The 24,241-nt window shown below is 39.3% G+C and overlaps 1 protein-coding gene across 5 annotated transcripts in view; it reads right to left on the reverse strand.

Moving 5' to 3' along the window:
* Positions 1-24,241, reverse strand: part of csmd3b (CUB and Sushi multiple domains 3b) — a 346,262-nt gene that overhangs the window by 174,660 nt on the left and 147,361 nt on the right. For all 5 annotated transcript variants that reach the window (XM_051389946.1, XM_051389945.1, XM_051389942.1 and 2 more), the window contains exon 5: positions 20,753-20,950. In XM_051389946.1, the coding sequence (XP_051245906.1) occupies positions 20,753-20,950 (198 nt within the window). The remainder of the gene's footprint in view (positions 1-20,752; positions 20,951-24,241) is intronic.

Consider the following 24,241-nt stretch of genomic DNA (forward strand, 5'->3'; position numbering starts at 1 on the left):
AGATAAGTAGATGTGTACCATATGTATATAAATCCACATCCTTATCTGTACTGGAATATAATTTACGTGGCCATTAAGGTCAATGATAGTTAACCTGGAGGTTAGAGTTGAGAGTAATCTGAAAGCTTGTTATATAATTAATGAGACAGGAAAGAAACGTAATAATTTCTGATGTTAATAAAAAACGGTTTTCGAAGGGTCACAGGGGGTCACAAGCCAAAACAGTTGGAAATCAGTGATTCATGCAACACCTCTGAAAAACAAATCCTAACCTGACACAAACTGTGTTGCAACCAACCATTTTTCATGCTTGTGTAAATGTTCCCTTATTGTTTGATTTAGCCTGATTATATGCATTTACACAAGAATATTGTATTTGTGTGCATGTGATGATTGCTTTGATACAATGTGCTTTTCATTAACATGGACTATCATGTGTATCTGTGTGTGTATTTATGTGCACTAAACAGTGACATTTCTGTGGCCGTGAGTGTAACTGTGATTATGTGTGATAGTGTCTTTGTTTTATAAACACAGATAGTTGTATTTGTATGTCAAATAATGTGTCTGTGATAAAGGGTGTGTATCTCCAAGTCATGCATAGGTGAACAGCCTGATTGCCTGCTACGTTGTGAATGAGCCATTCATGCATGTTGACTACTGATACACACACCAGCACCCAATGGAGAATATGTGTGTGTGTGTGTGTGTGTGTGTGTGTGTGTGTATGTGTGTGGATATATCTGAGTGTCACACAGTGTTTATGTGCGAGTGCATTTATGTTGTTCTCAAAGAAAGCATGTATGTCAACATGTAAAAATATGTCTATTTTTGTATCTATACTATATCTGTATATGTGTGTGCATGTATGTTTGTTTTTAAATAGCATGTAAAAGGCAGATATGCCTAGTTCAACTAAATGGTCATCCTAAAGCCATACTAAACAAGCAAATCATGTATGTGTGATGGCATCTCCTTGGGGAGTCTGTGTAAATGCATGTGCGTGTGTGTTAGGTATAATTATATATATATATATATATATATATATAGGGTAGTAACCACAAGAAATCTGTCCTGCAACCTGTACAGTCATCAAAACTGTGGCAAAAACTAAAATCACCCTCAACCACACTTTAAATAATTTAAAAGAGGAGAAAGAAAATGGATCTGTTTGTTAGTAAGTCATAAAAGGTATAGCCTGAGAACTCCTTATACATTTTTTTGAGAACTACATTGCAACACATCTCATGTCTCTGAACCCACTGGGGGTCGGATCTTTTCCTATGCTTTCATTGTAAAAAGTAGAACTTCTGGATAACTCTGCAGATGAAGGTGCTAAAAATTCTGCACTACAGGTGGGGGATGGTTAAAATTCTATAATTCCACAGTACCAACTCTTTCATCTTTATCAGAGGACGTGCACTGTTTTGAACACTTGCCTGCCTGTCTGACTGTCTGCCATCTCACTATCACCATGTAGGCTTCATCTTGGCCAACTACTGTTATATATCCCACTTAATGTATGAATGCATAAAATTTAGAACATGTATGTGACACCAACTACATTCAACAAAGTCAGCCAGTAAAGTTGTTTGTGGTGTCTCCTTTTCTCTATCTCTCTGTCAGCTACAGAATCTCTTTATGCTAAAACTATATTATGCATGCAGATAGAACGCCTAAACAGCGGTCTCCGTGGTAACCCAAAACACATCCATCATCATCACCATGACAACCAGGGATAGAGCTGTCAATCAGCACTGTCCCAAGGGAACCTGGGATAAGCTTATGCACCCACATCTGCACAGACAAATACAGATGAAGATGCCTGCATGCGCACACATGCACCCAAATACACCTAGAACTATGTGCACGCACACACTGAAACTATGTTGTCTAGGGTATTTACCAACACACTAGATCCGCTCTGATATTGCACCACAATTTTCCTGCACACACACTGTCACACACAGACATTAAAGTTGGGCATGGCCTGATCCATCATAAACTGTCATATAGCAGGTTGGTGCACAAGGGCCCTTTACCACCAGAGGGCCCCTGAACAGATGGTTTAAAAAACAGGGTAATCTATGGGGACTTAATCACAGGAGCAGCTACATAATTTTAAACCCTAAGTTGTTATATTTCCTTAAAGCTTATTTTGGCTCGAAACCACAAGTAACAGCAGAGTTTAGTGTCCATATTATTTATTAATTCAGATTTAGTTATTACCTTACTAGCACCTATTCTGGGGCCCAAAATAATATAATGACAGCATTACAACTAGTAGCAGGATGAATTAACTCCACTTGGAGCCCTGCTACACTGTTATTTTGTGATGTACTCTAAATAAAATGTCGACAAAAGCAAAACATCTTTCCCCCCGAATCCCCACAGCTCACTTCCTCTCACTCGCTCTTTCCCTCTAGAGTGGAAAAGAAATAAAGTTTTCTCCTTCCTCTGCATCCTCTCTGTTTCTCACAGACATGTCCTGGCCATAACCTTTCCCCCCCTCTGTCTCTCTTCCGCTCACTCTATCTCTCTGGATCTCCCTCTCCGTATTGCTTTCTCACCATCCCTCCTTCTCTCTCAGATTAAACTGTCTATCCTGCTGTCCCCCTTGAAATCCCCTGTTACACACCACCTCAGGCTCTGTGTGTGTGAGCGTGTGTGTGTGTGTATAAGCCAGACACGCTAGCTGAGCATTAACCTGTCAAAGTATCGAGAGACAGGGGAAAAAGAGAGCAAAGAAGAGATAGAGGTAGGGGGAGTGACAGAGAGACAGTGAAAGGAAGAAGGAGTCAGGTCAACATATCTAGAACTCTACATGTTGCAAGGTAGTGGAGGTGGTTCTGTTCCTATGGTAACATTTTCTCTACAGGATATATACCACACATACAGTCCGCCTGTTACGCACACGCACGCACACGCACACACACACACACACACACACACACACACACACACACACACACACACACACACACACACACACACACACACACACACACACACACTATCTCATACTTAAGTGTGAATGCAAGTAGAGCATACACTAACACAAAATGAAAATATATATATCCATCTTTTACAAGAACTAAAATTAACAAGTCACACATTGCTCAAAAGTAACACACACTAGACTGAACGCTGGAAAATAAATTACTCCATGTTACTAACAAGCTTGCCGTTTACAAATCACCCCATCAGCCAACACCACAAAGCACTGATACCACCCACACCGTGCACAGCCAGCTGGCCAACCCCAGTTTAGCTTAAGCTAACTTAAGGTTAGTTCCATGCCCCTGCCTTGCATTGCTCTGGGCTAGTAGAAAGGCAATCGCTTGCTTTGTACCATTACATCATCTATTGTTGGCTAAAATGAACACTGTTTGTCATGATACACAAGTTATGTAATGTAAGTAATATGAAGTAATTTCGCAGGCTGATGTTAACTTACATACCCACTGCGATAGTATTTTGCTTGCGATAATGTTAGCGAGTAAGCAAGCTGAGTTTAGAAAGCAAGCTGCAACCCAGCCATACTGAATAACGTTATCTGGCAGTAACCTGCAAACGGCAAGCCAGTCAGATAAGCCCTGGGAGGCTGGACACTGTCAGTGGTCTAGTTGAAGGTAGCTGACAGGATTTTGTAAAAATTTGGGAATTTGTCCACATTACCAAGCATTCACATGGAAATTAGCTCTCTTCTTTCTAAAATGCAAGTCAAATTTGTTAAGCATACAAATGACCTAAAAATCTGCCTGACGGGAGTTGAAATATGGCCACTTCCGCTTTAAACAGCTATTTTGTATTTTGAAATTTGTTGCTGATTATGCTAAATAATGCTAATTATGCTATTTGCCAAACATATGCAAGTCAGCATCTGGAAGTTTCTATATGCTGGGGACCCATACTTTACATATCTAACATAAAACTTTGGGCTACTCAACCTTTCCAGGTTCATGTTTCTGGCAAGTAGATTATATTAGGTGTACATCTCTTTATTTACTTATTTCACTTCAACTACCAACTACTAGAATATCCTTTCTTTTCTATTCAGTAACGTTACTTTTTTCAACACAAGCCATGCACACCCACTCTGTCACACACATACGCACACAGACAAACCGGCTTCATGTGTGTCTGTTGACTTCAGCAGTAACTTTTATAAAGTGGCCCAAAAAACACAACTCGTGTTTGGGATCTTTTCACCTGCGATTCCGTTTTAATGAAAGAGTGTGAGCCATGCGTAGAGGAGGCTCATTGTTAATGACTGAGCCGATCAAAATGATCAAAAACAACGTGGTAACGAATGACATTACCTGGTCTGTGCTGGTAAAATAAACACTGTATTTGTGCGAGAGATTGTCTCTGTCTCTGCAGTGTGACTGTCAGTAGACTGTACAGTAGAGTCAGAGTGAGGGGAGAGTCCACTAGTTAGTCGATGGCGGATATTTGTACTTGGAGTGAAAGATGCTTTGCTGAAGCAACGGCACAAAACACACTGTTAGAGGGAAGTGTAAAAATATTTTCGAGTCATTATGAAACTTTGGCGGTGGGAATTAAACCATGGCGGCACGCCATAGTCTAGGTAATTAATGGGAAACACTGCTTTTAAAGTTAAACACTGTAAACACTTGTCCCAGACTGAATACTTAATTGTACTTCCTTTAATTCACATAATTATTTAACAATATCGAATACTACTACTACAACAAGTACTACAAATACACTATGATTATTGATAATTAGCCTGTATTTGCAAAACATCTAATTTTTTATTCAATTATCCCATCATTAAATCTTCAAACAACTGAACGGCTTTGAATAAATCTCTCCCTCTGTGGCATTATAATTACAGAATTTGTCTGTATAGACAACAGCCTCTTTGTGTTATTATGGCAGCCATGATTATTGTCCTATTGTCCGTGTAAAAGACTGTTTCGGTTGTCATAGCAAACATGTGTATCTTATAGATGTGACTAAGCAGCCATGACTAATCTTCAATCTTTAATTCCCTCCAACAAACAATGAAGTATACAGGTTACACATAAACATACATACTCAGATAAACACACTCAAAACACACACACACAGTGCAAACATTGTGTGCCAATAACCAATAACGATTATTCATCACTAAAAGTGTACTATTTTCTTCCTCAAACAGTTGCAGAAACAGCTTGATTAAAATAAAAATCCACACTGCAGAGCCTCATACAATAGCAGGCATGCGTTAGGAAGCAGATTATGCATGGGTGCAACATTCAAATTACAACCATGTTTGTGACCATTACAGCAAACAGTGCAGCTGCAGGAGAAGAGCAAATTATGGATGCGACCAACACTCCAGTGGTCGAGTGCAACATGAGGGGCTTATTGAATAAAACGAGACGTACTGTATGAAATGAACCGTTGGAGATTGCAGACATTGTGGTTTTGCACAACTGTGTGAAATCACTTGCACGGTATCAAAGCAAACTTCAGTGCCATCACAGAGACAGCGACTTACTGACCACTCTAATAGATCATGCAGAGAGTACAGACTGTGCTGAGGCTTGTGTGTGGTGAGTGCTGCATTAACAGACCAAAAAAGGAACGGGGTGGGCCTTCTTTTGTTTTTTCTTGAAATCTGCTGAGATGAGGTTGCTTAATGGGGGACAGGTGGCAGCTAATGCTCCTGTCTAATCAGACACGAAGAAAGCTGTGTCCCAGGAGATACTGTGGGTGTTGGATTGACAATGTTGCTGGTCAGTTATCAATATCAATATGGAATGGAAAAATTGTGTTGGCCTGTTACAGTTTGAGATAATTAAGGGTGTTGCTTAGACAGCACTAGAGAAAGGGTAAAAAGAGTTGATACCGATAGAGAGGTAGACGGGTTGGAAAAAGAAGGAGAAACCTGCTGTCTTAAAAATCCATGGCACTGTTGGCCATAAGCCTTGACACACACGCACGCAAACACACACACACGCAAACACACACACGCACACACACGCACATACACACACACAGACAATGTGAACATCCTAAATTGTTTAGTGGCTAAATGAGCCCCTGCTGACTACAGCACTGCCACTATGCTGTGTGTCTGCATGTCTGTGTGTGTCTGAGTGTGTTAGAGCGTGAAAGAAAAGTTTGTGTGCGTGTATATGTGTGTGTGTCTTGTACCCTGGCTGTGTATACATGCATATGAGAGTGTCTGGATGCTTGTGGTGTGCACTGCCTTGTGTGTGTGTGTGTGTGTGTGTGTGTGTGTGTGTGTGTGTGTGTGTGTGTGTGTGTGTGTGTCTGTAGGTGTGTGTGTGTGTGTGTGTGTGTGTGTGTGTGTGTGTGTTGCAGTGTCAGCAGACAAATAAGGGAAATAAGCCATCATGGTAAACACATTTTTAAACCAATCATATTGCAGTCAACTAAAGTACACCTGACACAAACCTTCTGCTGGCTGACAGAAACCTCACTCTTTGCCACCAAAATCTCTGTACCGTGAATGAATCAGGCATTGGGAATAAAACAACCATGATAATTGAACTAAATAAAAATGTCGCTAATTTGATTATTTAATAGCATGCTGCTGAACTCACTGATGACTGAATTATAATCTTTTCAGACATTGAAGAGATAAACACATACTTTTTTATGTATGACAGATTTTAATAAAGGAAACACATTTCCAAACAAGAGATGTAATCTATGAAACTGCAAAACTGAGACACATTTAAAGTGTTATTCAAATGGTGTGGTAATTAATGACACTGGAGGTGCCGTGAAGCTGGGGAGGTGTGATGTGTTCGGAGTTATGATAACTGCAGGGGGCTAACTTATTTGGTAAAACTTGGTGGCTAAATCCAACTTTCTCTGTCACTGGATCATTTTGGAACAATAAACACGCACAGCAAACAACTGAGGTGTGTAGAAACCAACGAAACTATAGTAAATAAAAGTAATTAAAGTAGTAGTACTACTATAGCGGGGGGGATGTGCAAGTGTGCTTTGGTGAAGGCATTATTTGCAAACTCTATAGCGGTATTGTGACCTGCCTCAGGTTGACGGCTCGTGCAAGTAACACAAACATTCTCAAAAAGTAGTGAGATGGTAAAACTTGTATAATTTAATGGTACTTTCTTGTCACATGTCTTGCATAGTGTAATTGCTCTGCCAAGATTTCAGGCTGTGTTGTACACAGTGAAGGCTGGCATTGTCTTCTGTGTAGGATTTTATTCAGGTGGTGGATAGCTCGAAGTAGGTACTGTCACCAGAGAGGGGGACTGCCACACAAAGACAGGAACACTGAGACTAGTTATTGGAATTCAACCAAAATCGTTTTTTTGACAGCTATATTTAATTTTGACAGGTTCCACACTGAAGTTGGTTCAAAACTGTGGTTTTGACTGAATGTAGCCATATGGCTCATTATTTACCCATTTACCAACATGTATCAACTGTTACTAAGAAAAAATTATAATCAGTAGGAAGTACTACACTTAATGTAAATAATTATTGTTGTGGCTAGTGCTAGACCTCACACGTTGCCTATTCACAGTATTGTTATATTTAGGAGGAAGTGCAAAGTCATACTTGCTCAAAAAATCATTCCCTGTGAAATCAAATCACCCACTCTAACTAATATATCCAGACAGAACAGCTACTCTGTACCTTTTGAACAAAGACATGAGTTTCCTCCAGGTGAATGTGAATGCTTACTACACCGCAGGTGCACTACTGCTGTACCAGCATCTGTGGTGTCTTATGGTTAAATAAATAACTATAAATCCGCTGATCACACTGCCAAGTGCTGATGAGTTTGCAGCACTGCCGCTTACAAGCGCCAGTATCTTGATAAATAAATGAATAGGTTGTATTAATAAATGAATAGTGTCTTAGTGGAATCTTTTTGGTACCACAGGCTGTGAGGAAGCTGCAGATCTTTATGGTGTTTGCCAGCCTGGCCATCCAAGATATTGTATGGGTAAGTTTCAGTCGGACAAGCCTCTAAACATTTTTTTGGCTGATTAAATAGAATGATTGATTGATTTAGCAAATTCTTCCCGTACTAAATTGTGCTTTCATTGTAAAAATGTTGTATTTATTGTACCTATTGCTATGAAGTTCCTTCTTAGGAAGGTTTATTCATAAAAAAATAACTATGCAATCAATAAAGCTTGGGAAAATAAATAAAATGAATTAGTTTTCCCTCCTCACCCTGTTCACTATGTTTTGCTGAAATTTGTCTGTAATGCTGTACTCTTTGAGTGAATATACACAAAGTGGAAGCGGCTGTGGGCAGACTTTAAATTGGCATTTAAATGGCAATGACACCATAAGCTGCAATGCAATGCTATTCTGTTACCCCAATGAGAAGCATTTTAGACTATTACAGCCACAGCCTTGGGGTCATGGAACCTACTCTACATATAAGGAATTATGTAAGAGTTTTACTACAAATATAAACATGAAAAACACAAAAGGTTACAGAGAGAAGGGTTTCGCACAAAATAACACATCTGTGTGTGCAAGACAGCACCAATAAAAGACACAGACAGAGAGAAGGGGCAGAAAGCAAGGGAAAGAGTGTATCAGTCTTATTGTGAAAACGTTAGCTGTGCAAAGTGCTTGCAGATGAGCCACAACAGCAACCTCATATGTCATTGTTAACCAAAGTTTAGACAGCACTCATCATCAGCATCAATGTAATGAGAGGGAAGCAGAGGAGGGGAGAGGAAATGAGGGGAGAGATACAGTATGTGCAGAGCAAGGAAGAAGAGAGGACAAGACAGGAAGGAAAAAGAGGGCAGAGAAAAGTGGAGGGGAGAGGAGGAGAGGAGAGAGGTAGCAAGAATTGAGCAGGTCTGCAGAGAAGAGATAAGAGTACTTCAAGTGTCACTACAAGACTGGTACATTGATCTGAGAGAGAGAGAGTGAAAAAGAGAGGTGTGGAGGGAGAGAGTTTCATTACTGTGAACACAGTGTTTTGAATATAATTTCAAATGCAGCACTGTTATTATGTTATAAATAAAGCAAAGATAGTAACTACCTGCCACATAAAAAGCATCTGTTATAACTTGGCAAGGGTCTGTATTTCTGCATATTTGCAAATACGTAGTGCATCATAAAGTTTTTGTCATGAACAAGAAGCTGTCAACAGTGTTAAAATATGTCATAAATGATCATTTTGTTTTAAATATATAAATAACATTACTGTTAATAAAATGCCTGGGCAGTTTGTAAAGTTAACAACTTCAAAACAAAAACAAGTTCACTTATTAAATCTAAATTCATAACTGGCAACTGTATAAAAGATGCACACTTCAAACACATTGTAGATCAAAAACAACAAAAAAGCTACACCTCAATAATGGCATTAATTTTTCTTTATTAAAATGAACAATATTTTAATGTCAGCCAAAAGTACAAACCATCCCCAGTCCATGATGGGACAACTATCACTTTATTTTTTTTAGAAATTAATACAAAAATACGGCTGCAAAGTTTGGACGGTTTAATAGCCTGGAATTTAGTGTTTTGGTATTTGCGCTAGGATATCAACATACAAAGATGTATTACAGAATTAAATCCCCATACCAACTTCCAGAGGGATTAACAGTATGGACAGAAAAGATCTGCGTGTGTGAGCGTGGTGAAAGGTAGGGCAAGGTATTAAATTATGAAATGTGCCAAATTTTTTGCACTGTTGGGAACATATGGTCCTGGATTATCTTACTCTCTACCTGGGCATGCAGGGTTTACAGTGAGTGTATGTGTGTGTATGTGTGTGTGAGTGGCGCTCTCTCGTCTTTCTGTTTGGCGGTATGCAGTGTGTGTGTGTGTGTGTGTGTGTACATCCCCAGCTGCTTGGATCAGCAGAGCTTTACATCCACAGGGAACCATTAGCAAGATAATAATGAGACCATGGAGAAGCTGGAAGAGGTGTGTGTAAGTGTGTGGAAGAAAAGGGACAGACAGTTAGGGAGAGGAAGGGAGAGATACAAACTTGCTCCAGTCATACGCATACACATCATGAGAGTCATTAAAGTGGTTGCAGTCCTCAGGGAAAATAAACTTGTCAGGACATCTGAAAGAAAATCTGCATTTTAAAGGTAAAGCACGTATGTATTTTTTCTGTCTTTTCTGTGACATCTGATAATGAGCTGTATATATACATTTTCCTATCTGATTACTTATTCTTACTTACTTATTTTCTTATTTGATGACTCAAATTATGTCAAAAGGATTGATTTACATCACTTTTTTAAGTTTGTTTTTTTTTGCCCTTAAAATTATTCTACCCACCTGAATGGTAATCATTCTTTTCACTTTTGAAAACATTATATGTAATTTTGCCTTACAGACCTAGAGAAACATGCTTAATAGATGCTTTTTCACACCAGCTAGCTTTAGTTTTTTAAATAGTAGGGTAAACAAAGGTGTTACCAATGATACTAATGAATCCATTCAGGTCAATCAGATTCAGGGTGCTGCTATTGTGCATGTTGGCTCACTGGATCGGCTCTGCTACATTAAATGAAATGAAATCTTAATTAGTACACTTTTGTGATTACCTTACTATTTCATTTCAAAATGGCTGCCCTTTGATATAGTCATAATGTTGTTTTTCTACGGTTTCATAAAATATTAAATATTATTAAATATTTAAAAGTTTAGTTTCATTTCTTCTACACCTGTAGGACTGATATAATTGCAAATCGTATATATCACAAACAGAAAGATGTTATTATAAGCATATTAGCACAATGTATTGAAATATGCTTATAAATAGACATGCCTTGAAATAATTAGCTGAATGGACAGAAAGAATGTGATGCTTCACATATAAAGTCATTTAATTAGTACTGGTGTTAACCTTTTCTGTGAAAAAAGTGTGAATTCCCAACACTGAGGCATATCATCTTGCTTTGACAAGCTCAATAACAACTGCTCTTCATTACAGCATAAGCATACAGGTGCTTTGGCTCTTCCTTTTCTAACCGCAACCATTGATTCCTGGAGCTAACTGGATGAGGTCACCATACTGACCTGTTGAAAATGTCTTTCTTTTGTCATGCCTGACTTCTAATGGGGAAAAATTATTCGTTTATTTGTCTGAATTGTCGGTAAGAGGAGATTTTTGCTGCTGACATAAAGAAGTTAATTTGAAAATTTCAGAAATCTCTTCAATTTCACAAAAAAGTTTTATGTTAGCTAGCTAGTGTTCTTTTACATTTTTATTTTTTTTTACCTCTTTTAAAATATAACTGCACTTAATGAGAGATGGAATCTCTCATTTGAATAAGGTCTGACGTAGCGAACATTCTCCTCATCGCTCCCATGGTTCTACATCCATGACCACTCCGCACATTAATAAATGAAACAAACAGAAATGTCATAGTTTCATTGTGTTTTCTTTATCGTGTTTCACAGTTTTTTTTCGTTCAACTGCCACGCTATTTTAATAAAATTCCATGTGATCTTGTTTCACCCTATTCTTCTGTTTTTCCGACTGGAGATTTGGCACCACCTCCTGCTTATCTCGATGAACCGACTCCCAATGATCGCATAATGATAGAGGATCGGACACAAGCATTCAATCTTATTTTCCTTTGCAGATTTACTCCACCTACTATAACTAACAAAGATTTCATTTACACATTCACACACACCAACATAAATACTCAAACATACAGCCAGTCTGTCTGAGTGTCTGTGCAACATGTTTGAATCAATATGACAGCTCAGCTTGAATCTCCTGCACTGCAAGGGGAAGTGTGTATGTTCCCAAGTGAGAGCAAGAGAGAGTGTGTGTGCGTGTGCGTGTGCGTGTGTGTGTGTGTGTGTGTGTGTGTCAGGTTGGAGGAAACTACCTGAGTAAAGACTGTAATCTGTCACATACACATACACACACACACACACACACACACACACACACACACACACCCACACACACACACACACACACACACACACACACATATACAGTACGTCAAATTGGCATCGTTGTCCCTCTCTCTCTCATCTCTTTGTGTGTATCTGATGCATCAAACAACATTATGCAGATGAAATCTGTACAGAAATGCGCAGAAGGAGAATAGAAAATGCAACTGTCCATCCCCTTAACTATTGTGGATTTTGAGTTGAGTTGCTCAGTATATAAGAGTTCTAACTTTATTAGACTCATTAGACACTAATCATTTAATCCACTGTATCGCTAGGTGACAAGCACATTTCCTTGGTAAAAGAACAGCTCAGAATTTGCGCCAAACCTTTATTCCACTAACACAAAGAAAAGCAAAAAAAGAAGAAGCCGGGAGAAGTTAAGAGTTGAAAGTAGCGGAGGAAGAAAAAAAATGCTACCTTGAAACTAACATCGTCCTGACGATAACAATACTACCATGATGATCTCACCAACAATTCCAGTCAGCCTTGGGCAAATCGCACACATACTGTATACACACAAAGCCAAACACATAGACTGTGATGCACACTGTCAGAAGCAGTCACTCACACTCTGTCGCACACACACACACACACACACAAACACACACACGCACACGCACACGCACACACACACATACGCACACACACATACGCACACACACAAACAGATGTAAGTGAATTGTGAAAGACGTAGAAAGTTTATATGGAAGTCAAACAACCAACTTCAGCAGAGTTTAAAGTACTGACTCTGGCAGAATGTTATTGAAAAAAAAGAGCAAACATCCTCAATAAGCTTATGCTGAGGAAATAGTGCATATAGTATAATCTAATATCGACTGCTTAACACCTGGTTTAGGTTTTTTTTTTATGTGTTTTCAAGTGAATTGGGCATGTACCATGTGATGCAGCATTTTGTAAAGCCTATGACTTAAATATTTGATGCATAGAAACACCCTCTGCTGGAGTTTTCCAAAACGCTGTGGCTGTGAAAGACTTTTTGCTGCAAACTCAGATTCAAAGCAAACACCTGTTCAAGGCCATGCTGGAAGAAACATCCTTATATAACAAGAGAGTTGATTTACAACACACCCTTGGTTCAGCATTGTACTGTTGTCTCACAAATTAGTCTTAGTTTGATTAAGTTGAACGAGGAAATTCCATTAATTATTCATTAACAAACTGTCTTAATGGGGCATCAATAATTGTTTTTAAAACACATTACTGTTCATCTTTAAACTGTGTGTCTGTGTGGGATGGACCTATGGAAGGCCACTAGCACAGCAATGCCGAAAAATGACAATTATGATCCTAAACGTTAAACACTGAAGGATTATTTTTTAACCAGCATACTCTCATTGTCATTCTGACACATGTAAAGATTATGACCACTGTTATTGTACCTGATGTGGAACCTTTGAGGTCCTTTGTGTTCATTTATATATCAGTAATACATTTTATAACTGTACACTGCTCATGGTAACAAAAGACAGATACAAATACATGAGCTTCCTTAAGACCACCAGTGAGAATATTGGCTATTTTTAATCGTTTGGCTATTTTATAGTTATTTGTAACGTCTCCCACTGTGTCGGATGAGAGTTCCTTGTAGGGGCTTAAAGCAGAAGTACTAATACCAACCTAACTGTGGAAATACTTAATAATAATGCAATAAAAATAAAAATATTTTAGTTTTTACTATTGTGTGTTTTTAAAATAACATTACTGCTGCAACAATGTAAAATGCAAGGTTATTGCATTTTACTGCTGCTGTTGGGTAGTTTTAGCTTTGGTGCCTTACATTTTACAAGGCCTCCACAAATTTGTATTTATCAAAGGCCAAAGTGGTCTTCCCCTAAAAGAACACAAAAAAACACACACCCAAGCGGCAGTTCACAGGGGAACTTTTTTAATAAATTAAATATATGGGAGTAACTTTCGAGACAATGATGTTCAAGTAAATAAGTAAATATTGGTATAGGGTATTGTTTTTAGAGTTCCCCAGTAGTCGAACCCCATCAGCTACAAGCTCTAGTAAGTAACTCACTGAGTTACGACTAAAGGGGCTTTGAAGCTGAATGTAAAGTGAATTTTAGCCTGAATTCATTCCTACAAATATGATGGCCGGAGTGATTTGGAGTGTTTTATTCAGCACAAACAGCCAATGAGGCAAAAGTACATACATAAGCTTATAGCTAGCTGACAAAGCAATGCAATTTTGCTCACATTTTCAACGAGCAGATGCATTGTTGCCTCAATCCATGTCAGTATGCATCCACTCATACCTTTCCATTGACCCGTGCTGTACACATACATGCCACCTCTAGAATTAGCTTCACAGTTTTTCTGAACGCACTATAAGGGTTATGTAAGGGCACAGGCTGAAATTAAATTCTGCCACGGCATGGCCTTTGTTTGGGACAAAGAATGACTGCAGTGTTATTGCTCACAACAGGAGACAGTAGAATTAGTACTATGAGCTAACCCAATAATGCACACACCCCTGTGAACACACAAAAACACGCACCCGAGCGGCAGCAGCCTCAATATTGTTATGCTGACTACACACAAGTACAAACTCACAAACAACCACACACTCACACGCACACAATCATTTCATTTCCGTTTCACAGCCAGCCTAATTTTGAGTTTTGTCAGAGCACATTATTACTTTTTCAATTCCAACAATAACCCCCTACTTCTTCTCCTTCTAGCTCTTCACCCCTCTCTCTTCCCCATACTCTTTTTCCCTTTTAAGTTGCCCATCTTGTTCTCTCTCTCTCTCTCTCTCTCTCTCTCTCTCTCTCTCTCCTCAAAATGGTCTTATTGTGACTTGAAGATATTGTACGGAAATCAATTTGCCTTTATGGTATACTCAGTGATTCACAGCGTATTAATGCACCTGTACATACACAAACATGCACAGTCAATCACAGTTTCTCCTCAATTCCCACATTTTTCAGCTCAAGCTCTCTTTCTTGCACCATAGAGACATGCACACTATATCCACTGATGCTCCGTCTCTCTTTATCTCTGTCTTGCTCAGTTTCACTGAGCACACACACACACACACACACACACACACACACACACACACACACACACACACACACACACACACACACACACACACACACATCCACATTCACCAAAAGCATGAATATTCATAAGAATATTCTGTATCTGTTAGATCATGATGAAATTTTCTCAGGGCCAACTATGCTTATGTGTATGTGTGTATTTGTGTGAATATGGATGCCTTGAATGCTGAAGGGTATTTCTGTCCCGTAAATAATTCTGCACCAACTTAGTAGACGCACACATACTGACACTCATATATACACGCACAAACACAGATGCATTCCGAGGTACATGGCACACACTGCTTATAACTTATATACTTATATACTTTCTACTGCCTGCATCAGTGACATACTGTAGCTGTCCAGTAGTTTTTCCATTATATGTTGCTCATGGTACTTTATCACACGGTTTGGGTACAATAAAAGAGTGCTTTAACAGCAACCTTCTAAATCTTGCCCAATTTCAAATGGTGTTTGTAAGATTGGTTCTTCTGTTGCTACAGTACACATGTCAAGACAAGTGAAGTTTTGTATCTGTAGGACAACATTTACAATGGTTCCCAAGCCAGTCCAAGTTCTCTAGAATACTAAAAGAACAACTCTACCAACCTCTGCGGTAATTGTTCATGCTATTAGACAACTTCCTGTCATCTGTAAGGTGACATCTATTTCCAACAGCAACATCTTGACTACACCAGTGAAGGATACTGTACTGTATATACCAGATAAATGAAAGAAACTAAAATGCAAAATAGAGCAAACCAAAAATAATAATATACTAAGGTGAAGTAATTGCACACTCAAAATAAAGATGAGATTCAAGTCTTAAGAGAGAACAATGATGAAGTATGAGTATCAATCAACATTGCTCCTACACTGCTGGGTAATTTTTTCTACCATTATTGTTACACTTAAGAAAACCAGAGGAGGCAATTTATACAAACTTAATGGTAGTAGTTAATATTTCTGACCAGCTTTGTTAGCTTAGCTTAGCTACTTGATACCCTGGCTGTACACCCAATCATGTATGTGTGCAGATGATTATGTTTTCTTTAAACTTTAACAATGGTATTGATGTTGAGCTGACAGACAGTCACATCCAAGTCACTACGATTAAGGATTTTAATATGAAACATGTTCATGTGATTAAGGTACGACATGGCATTATTAAATATCCGTCAGTCACATTTTTAATTAGGTTTACAAGACTGTATAATACAGAGCCCACTGTATTGCTTTGCAAATTCATAGTCAGAGGTTATCTACATGGAGCTGAACAAAGACACAAACTGAGTTCTGGCAGAAAAATATTTTAGCAGCGAGACTGCAGTTCCGCTCATACCAACTGCATCCCAAAATGATGTCTCTCTAAACCATTAGAATCATCATCAGGGGACTGGCATGGCATTATACGTTCCTCATGATGGCAGTCTTTTTCAGGCCAGTTAGAAAACAATCTAATTTGCAATGTGATTGCTCAGTGGTGGCAAAGATATTCCAACATCGAACATAAAAACTTCCAATACACTAAATATATAAAATGAATAGTGAGAGCAACACCAGTTTAGCATAATGTGATCCAGCATCATGCAACAAATGTTATGTTACTTCTTTAGATCATGTCAAAGGGCTCTCAACTCATCTCTATGGTATTATATAAAACTATAGTTTTCTATAATAATATTATTATTATATTGTAAGATGTGCTTTAGTCTGTCTTTTGTGCACTCAGGGTTATAGTGGCTCCAACTGAAAAGCAGAAAATTATAAAAACATAACATTTGTATTTACACCTATGAGTAATTTAAACTCCCCGATCCCACTGGACTGGGTATATATGGGAAAGGAAGAACATTTAGTTTACACAAAGAGGAGGCTTGAACCAGGATATTCTTGATGTGAATATCCACTAGCCACAGTGTGCACCTATATTCATTGCTCAGTGTCGGAACAAAATGTGGTCTATTGATTTCACCTATAAAGGTGAGAGATGAATGTGAATACAGAGTTGAAAGTAACAGCACTTTACCATTATGAGTGAGTGAGTATTCTATCCATATCTTTTCTATTCATGCATGATAATTTAAGAACAGTGTGTGCCTATGAATGTAGATAGGTGTTCATGTTTACATTTATGTAACTGCAAGAATAAAAGGGACAAGATTACACGCACGCACAGATATGCAGAGAGAGAGAGAGAGAGAGAGAGAGAGAGAGAGAGAGAGAGAGAGAGAGAGAGAGAAAGAAAGAGAAAGAGAGAGAGAACACATTCCCGGTGATATTGCTAAAAGCACTGCATTTCAAGTCATTTGATTGCATGGCTGAATAATTGATAGAAAGCTATTACGGCTGGTATGAATGCCTCTAGGTGTCCCACCACACACACACACACACACACACACACACACACACACACACACACACACACACAAAGAGGAAAACTGAAGTATACAACTCTGTGTGTGTCTGTGTGAGTGTTTTTGAGTGGGAATGTTTTCTGTTTTTTGCATGAAGTGTGTACGTGGGGGGAGGTGTGTATAGTTGTTTATGTGTGTGTTTCTAAGTTGGTGTGAACGTATTAGTAGCTTAGCTCCTCTTAGCCTTACTGACAGAGTGACAGAGACATTGCTAATCCAGCACTGACAAGTTGCCGTTTTCCCCTCTTCCCTCTCTTTTCCCTTCTCAGCTCCCCTTCTTAGCTCCCCTTCTTAGTGCCCTAGACCCAAATTACAGTTCACTCCAAAGTGAGGTATGTTGTGCAAAAATTCAGCATTTTGTTGCATGTATTGAACTGGTTTAGATTGGCATTGTTGTGCATGAAACGGCAATCTAATTGGGAAAAATGCACCAACATTATACACACTCAAAGGATGGATTTCACACTGAGTAACCTTTGATTCACAGTCATTTACATGTCTATTTTGCATTTTTGATGTTGGAAATACAAACTTTATTAATTTGGCATTGGCTACCTGCATGCAACCCTGTTAGCTGTTGCCTGTACACCGGATTTCATGACTTTTTTCCCCTGCAGTTTTAGTCAGATATTCACCAAGAATAAAATCTTGTAATTGAAGATATTTCAGTAGTCATTAAACTTGTGTTATCAGTTCCACTGAGTGGGGAAATCCTTTTCATTAAACTGATAATGATCCCAGGCAAAGTGTCATATGAGTCATCTAGGGTCATATAACAGCCTTATGAAAGTAATTTAAGTCAAATGAATAGAGGTGTGAATAAGTGAAATGGCAGAGGTTAGATGTTCAACACCTGCCTTGTCCTTATTGTAATGACTCTCCATGTTATGACAGCGGGGCACAAAGCAACAATGTGAATTAGCAGTCCTATAGCCAGTTTTGAAAAATAACGAGATACTGTGTTTGGCTGAAAATCTCTGCAAGTTCTGAAGACTGGCTACACACCAGATGACAATATGGTTCTATTTGTCTTTACTGGCCGGATGGTTTTTGTGGAACTTGCTATTTTGATGATACCTTAGTTAGAGTAACCACAGGTATGTGGTAGTGTTTGGTTGATTTTTTTTTGTGTTCAGGTGGATTGTATAAATTAATAGATAGAAAGCCTTTGTGGGTAAGCCTTAATGTGATGTCCCCTTGATTTTATGAAAACTGCACGGTCCGGAAACATCAGGCTATGGTTAGGCATCGTCTTCTAAAATAATGTGAACTGGATTGGGTTCTGTCTGTTAGATCAGCTGATCAGCAGTCCCCCAGATCATTGCAGTCTTCCAGCAGTGGATGCTAAGGTGAACTACACCTTCTTATTTCCACTCATAAGTAAGCAATTAATTGCCTTCTTTCTTTGTAGCAGCTGGTGGTATCTCTCTTGTTTATCACTTGTGCTTGCATCTCTGAGGAGTACACATACCATGAACTGATAGTCCTCCAAGTTCAATACTGTGAATCCACCTGCTCTCTCCTCGGAGGATGGAGATGTTCAGGTCCCCTCTGAGAAGTGTAAGTGCCTTCTCCTGTGTGTTAGGGATGGTGATCTTATGGATGACTGACTCTGTGCTACTTATCAGATCTACAGGCGGAATGCATTCAGGTGGAGCAGCAAAGTTAAATATCTTAACTAAAGCCCTGTCTCTGCATGGGCAAGTTCAGCTCATTGATGTCACTTGGCAGTCATAAGAGAGTCATTGGAATACAATAAAGGGAGGTTTTAAGAGTGACCGATAATGTAGCTTTAATAAAAGGAGAAACATCCTTAACTCAAGCCCAGTAGACTTTTATTTTCTAAATTTTCTGCCTGTATGTTGAAAGTTAAATTTTCTTTTTCAGAAATTCAAACTTAAAGTATACCTGTATCTATGGTACGTGCTCATATTCACTGTATTTTGTGAATATATGTAAGGTTACTGTAATATGGTAATTGATTGCAATACATAGTCTTACAAAAAGCAAACAGCTCAGGTGAGGCATAATGTAACATAAAGTATTTTACCATGGACTTTAACGCTTTAAGGGTGTGGTCACTGATGAACATATTGTGATCAGAAGCATGTGGTGTAAACTGGGTCAGGGCTATTACAAAAAGTATATCCAAAAGTAACTGGTAATAGCCCTGACACCACCAATCAGCTCCTTTCTCTGTCAGTGCAGTTCCTCCCAGATACCGGGGCGTGCATGCAGCTGCCATCTGGCCACTCACATCCATGTTGGTATCCGTGACACTATCTGTGTGTCTGTGGCTTGCTAGATGTTCGGCTCCCTTTTATCAGTCACTCATTTATTTTATTCTGGCTCTCTGTTTCTGAGTGAGCTTGCATATTGGCTTCATAATAGTTTGTAAATGGGGGGCAATGAGACCCGTTGGGATTAGCCATATGCACTGGCAAAGCAAAACAATGAGCTGTCACCAGCTAAGGGCAGCATACATCTGCAGATTGTGGGTGTGATTCTCAGCAGGATTGGTTGTACAAGCAACCCTTTCCATAACAGGGACCTATTTGCATACATTTGAAAATATAAAACATGGACAGTGGAACTTAAAGTAAATATTATCAACAATGTTGGTATTAGGCAACGTAGAATATACATTAATATGAAATAAACTTATTGTAAAAGACAATTGTGCAATATGTACATGCACACATATATGGTGCTGGATTTGCATCCGCCTACACCATATGGGGGATGTATGTCGGTACAAATGCATAAAGTAAAGCAGAGGTCTTCCTCAGCATATGTGATGTAGTGTGGCTTAGCATACAGCACTGCACACAGACCATCTACACATACCCAGACAACCAGAATCCAAAAATAGACAATAGCATACAGTACACGCCGCATATTTGCCTCTCTCCCACACAAACCTTTGATTATGAAGTAACACATTAAAAGACACACACATACACTATACACACAAGCATTCCTGGATTGCCTGCCTCACTCGCTTTCAAATACACACAAATGCATGCGCCGTCTGTCTGTCTCTCTCACCGACACACCTATACACATAAATTATATGAAGAGTTTTCTTCCAAACTTCAAAATATTTAGTTTTAGAAAAGCATTATATATGTACAGTATACAGTCAGGTATTATTGTTGTAAAACTAATTGCAAGTATTGTAATTTCTATTTTCATAATGTGTCTTCATTGTGAGAAATGTAGTCCAAATCAATAGATGCAACATTTCCAAAGGTTTTTTTACTTTAGAATAAAACTCTTCATATACACTCATGCACATACACATTTAGGTTAAGTCGTCCATACCTCTACAAATCGGAGCAGGAAAGTCCCAAACAGCAGTGTTTCCAGCATTGGTAATGCAGGTGAGTGTGGCATGGCCATCTAAGACATAACCAGGAACACAGCTGTACCGCACACGGTCTCCCACAGCAAAACGGCCGCCACCACTTAGCACTGCTTTGGGTGGGACACCAGGGTTTCCACACGATGTACTGTGGAGCTCTGCAGAAGAAAAAGAGAAAGGGAGGAGAATTCAAGCTTTTCTGATTTAACTGTACTAAAATGTTAAACTATGCATTTCCCCTAACTCAATCATTCACTCAACCTTATAATATACCCAGCTCTTGCTCAGTGATGCATCCAATACAGAGACTGCTCTGGAGCACCTACAGCCTTAAACACGCTTTGTCTACCATTAAAAAACACAGTTTCATGGTCAGCTAAGAAAGACACTTTCATTGTGATAATGCAGTTTAAATACCTACACAATGTCACAGCCTCTTCTAAAATCATACCCCAAGCACACATAGAGCAAAGGTCCTTAAGCCTATAGTTCTTTACAATACATATTGCCAATATGAAGGCTGTAAAAGAATATTTTGACTGTGCTCCGAGTCAAAGCAGGCTAAACTCAGCCCCAGAGAAATGGAGGCAGACAATATCAGAATGTTTTATAGTTAATCACATTATTCCCTCTAGATATATTTACAATTCTCTGCCTAAGACATATGCACAAGTGTGCATATAAACATCCGCACACATAAACACACAAAGCACAGAGAGGGGGAGAAGGGGTATTACAAGCCATAAACCAGGAAGTAGATGGGAGAACAGGGACCAACTCCAGTCTTATTGTTTGAACTTGATTGATACAACTATGAAACTGTTCAGACAGATAGGGGGTTAGGGAGGGGGGAGAGGGAGACAGACAGATTGGCTGAGGGGGAGGTAAGAGCAGAGAGAGACCAAAGGAGGGGGAGGTGAGAAAAAATAAAATAAAAAATGAGAGACAGAAAGAGACAGAGGATGCCCAACATGATAGATAGCACTATGAAACTACTCAGACAGAGGGGGGAGAAAGGGGTGAACAGGAAAGTAAAAAGGGAAGGGGGGGAAGTACAGAAAGAGAGAAATCAGCAGAAGAGGGGTGGAAATTTCTTGATTTAAGATGCGTTGCAATGCAGACATAGAAGATTCTGCATTAATGCAGTGACAGAAAAATATAATCGTGAGTTTGCAGCCTACACAAAACTACACTAATGTTGTTTGTTGGACATGAAAGTTGTTTCGTTACATTGAAACATCACTTTCTAGCATTGAATTAAGACTAAGACTAATTACTTTTATACATATGACAGAGGGAGGCACACATAAGCAGTGAGGGATTAAAAACATACCAAGTATTTTGAAAGCAGACATCTGGGCACATTTCAGTTTTTATGAACTCACTGGGAAGCACGAAACTGGACAAGATGCATGCTGTGTGTAAAATCTGCCTCACATAAATTAAATATTTTGGTAACGCAACAAATCTGAGGAGCCACGTCGGCCATTTTCATCCAGAGCTAATGTCTGCGAGCATAAAGCATACAGTGAGCCCAGCTAATCAGCCAAGAAGAAGCCGCTGTCAAGTTTGCTCTGAGAGAGGGAAGATCCAGTCTCGGGCACACTTTACAGAAATGGCAATACCTCCACACTACAGCGAAACCAAAGCCCATGTAATGAGTAAAGCTAGTCATCATGAGATGGCTACTCGACTAGAGGAGAATCGTTGTGCTTTTGAATTGTTGACAGATGTATCGTAATCGAATCAAACCGTGAGGGTAGTGAAGATTCACTCCTCTAGCAGTGAGAGAGATTACGCTTACTGCTCCCAAATGAGAGGTGGAGCTTCACTCCTCAAACTTCAGAAATATGCTCAATAATCTCTGAATAAAAAGTAGTACAGCTACAGGGGAATATTTTCCATGTGAACGGCAAAAATATGTAATTATCATTCACAAAGCAGACAGCGGTTAGAGAAGATTTGATGTCAGCAAATGAACCGATTCAGTGATTCTTAGATTGGTTGGCTAATTGAATAATTTATACAATGATTTTATTGTCATACCTATTCAAGTACACCCTCCTTACTCTCTCAACCCTCTCGGTCTCCACTGCAGCCACAGTGATGCTGTTTACTCTGAGGATTGCGTGGACATGGCCACACACAAACACTCTCTCCTTTGTTTAGTTTCCTTTAAATGAAACTTGCTACCTTTTATTATTAGCATCCATCTCCATTGTGATGGGGTCTACTAGACCAAAGCTTGTGGATCATTTAAAAATAGATATAACTAGAACAAAAATAACTTAATAACAGAAATAACTTTGCCTCTAAATGAGTTTCCATTGCAGAAAAATACACCCAACATTCCTTCATGTGCTGCAATTAGCTGATATAAAGTTTCTGTTTAAGGTTTTCTTTAGAGGGTATATTTAATTCTGGTACTCAGAGAGCACGGACAACACAGCGAGAGAGGAAAATCGTTTTGCTAAAGACCATGATAGACCCTCCCCCCCACCATCCTCCTTATCTTCACACAGACACACAGATACAGAGAAACGCACACTGACAAGACACACTTGGACACTAGCACACATGCACGCCCACACACACACACACCCACACACACAGACACACACCCAGGGTCATCCATCACTGTGGCGACCCCCCTGTGCTGTATTGTGATTGGATGTCAGGTTGGCCTAGTGTTGCGACCTGTTGGCCTATCGATTTTGCCAGTCAGTGTGGCCCCACTCAGTGTCAGGATGTTTGTTGTTCAGTGCCCTATCAGACACACATTTACTCTCACCAACACACACACACACACGCACACATACATATATACACACGCACGGTCTGTTTGTGATCAGAAACACACTCACGCCAACACTTTCCCTTCTTAGCCATTTGGTTTTTAATCAGTGCCTTCATCCCATTTTCATTCGACCTATTTCTTTTCATAAATTTCTTTTCGCTTTCCTTTTGCTTCATTTTCACTCTTTTTTAGCTCTTTCCTCCTCCCTTTTCTCTATCTGTCTCTGCTTCTTTAGCCCCTTCGTGTTATCTTTTATTCCCATATCCCCTGTTTTTTTAATCTCTCCCCACTCTTCCCTCAATGTCTCTTCCTGTCACACTCCACCCATCCCCTCCCCTCCCATCCTCCCTCCCTTCTCCTCCTCAACTCAAAACCTTGATGACATGCCAGCTCCTTCCCTTTCTCTCTCTCTCTCTCTCTCCCCTGTTCCAACCATACCACTATATCACCCCTTCTGTCCATCCCTTCATTCCTCCTTTCTTTCTCTCCCTAGTTTATTGTGAACATCACATAGTTTCATTACACTAGTTTATTCAGTAGCCAACGGCTATACCACACTCCTTTTCATGGTTTATTGCTGCCTGCCCTCTCTTATTTATTCTCTCTTACCCTCACTTCTTCCTTCTCTCTTTTCTCTCTCTTTATCTATCTA

Source organism: Dicentrarchus labrax, unplaced genomic scaffold, assembly GCF_905237075.1.
Source record: "Dicentrarchus labrax unplaced genomic scaffold, dlabrax2021, whole genome shotgun sequence".
Classification (NCBI taxonomy): Eukaryota; Metazoa; Chordata; class Actinopteri; family Moronidae; genus Dicentrarchus; species Dicentrarchus labrax.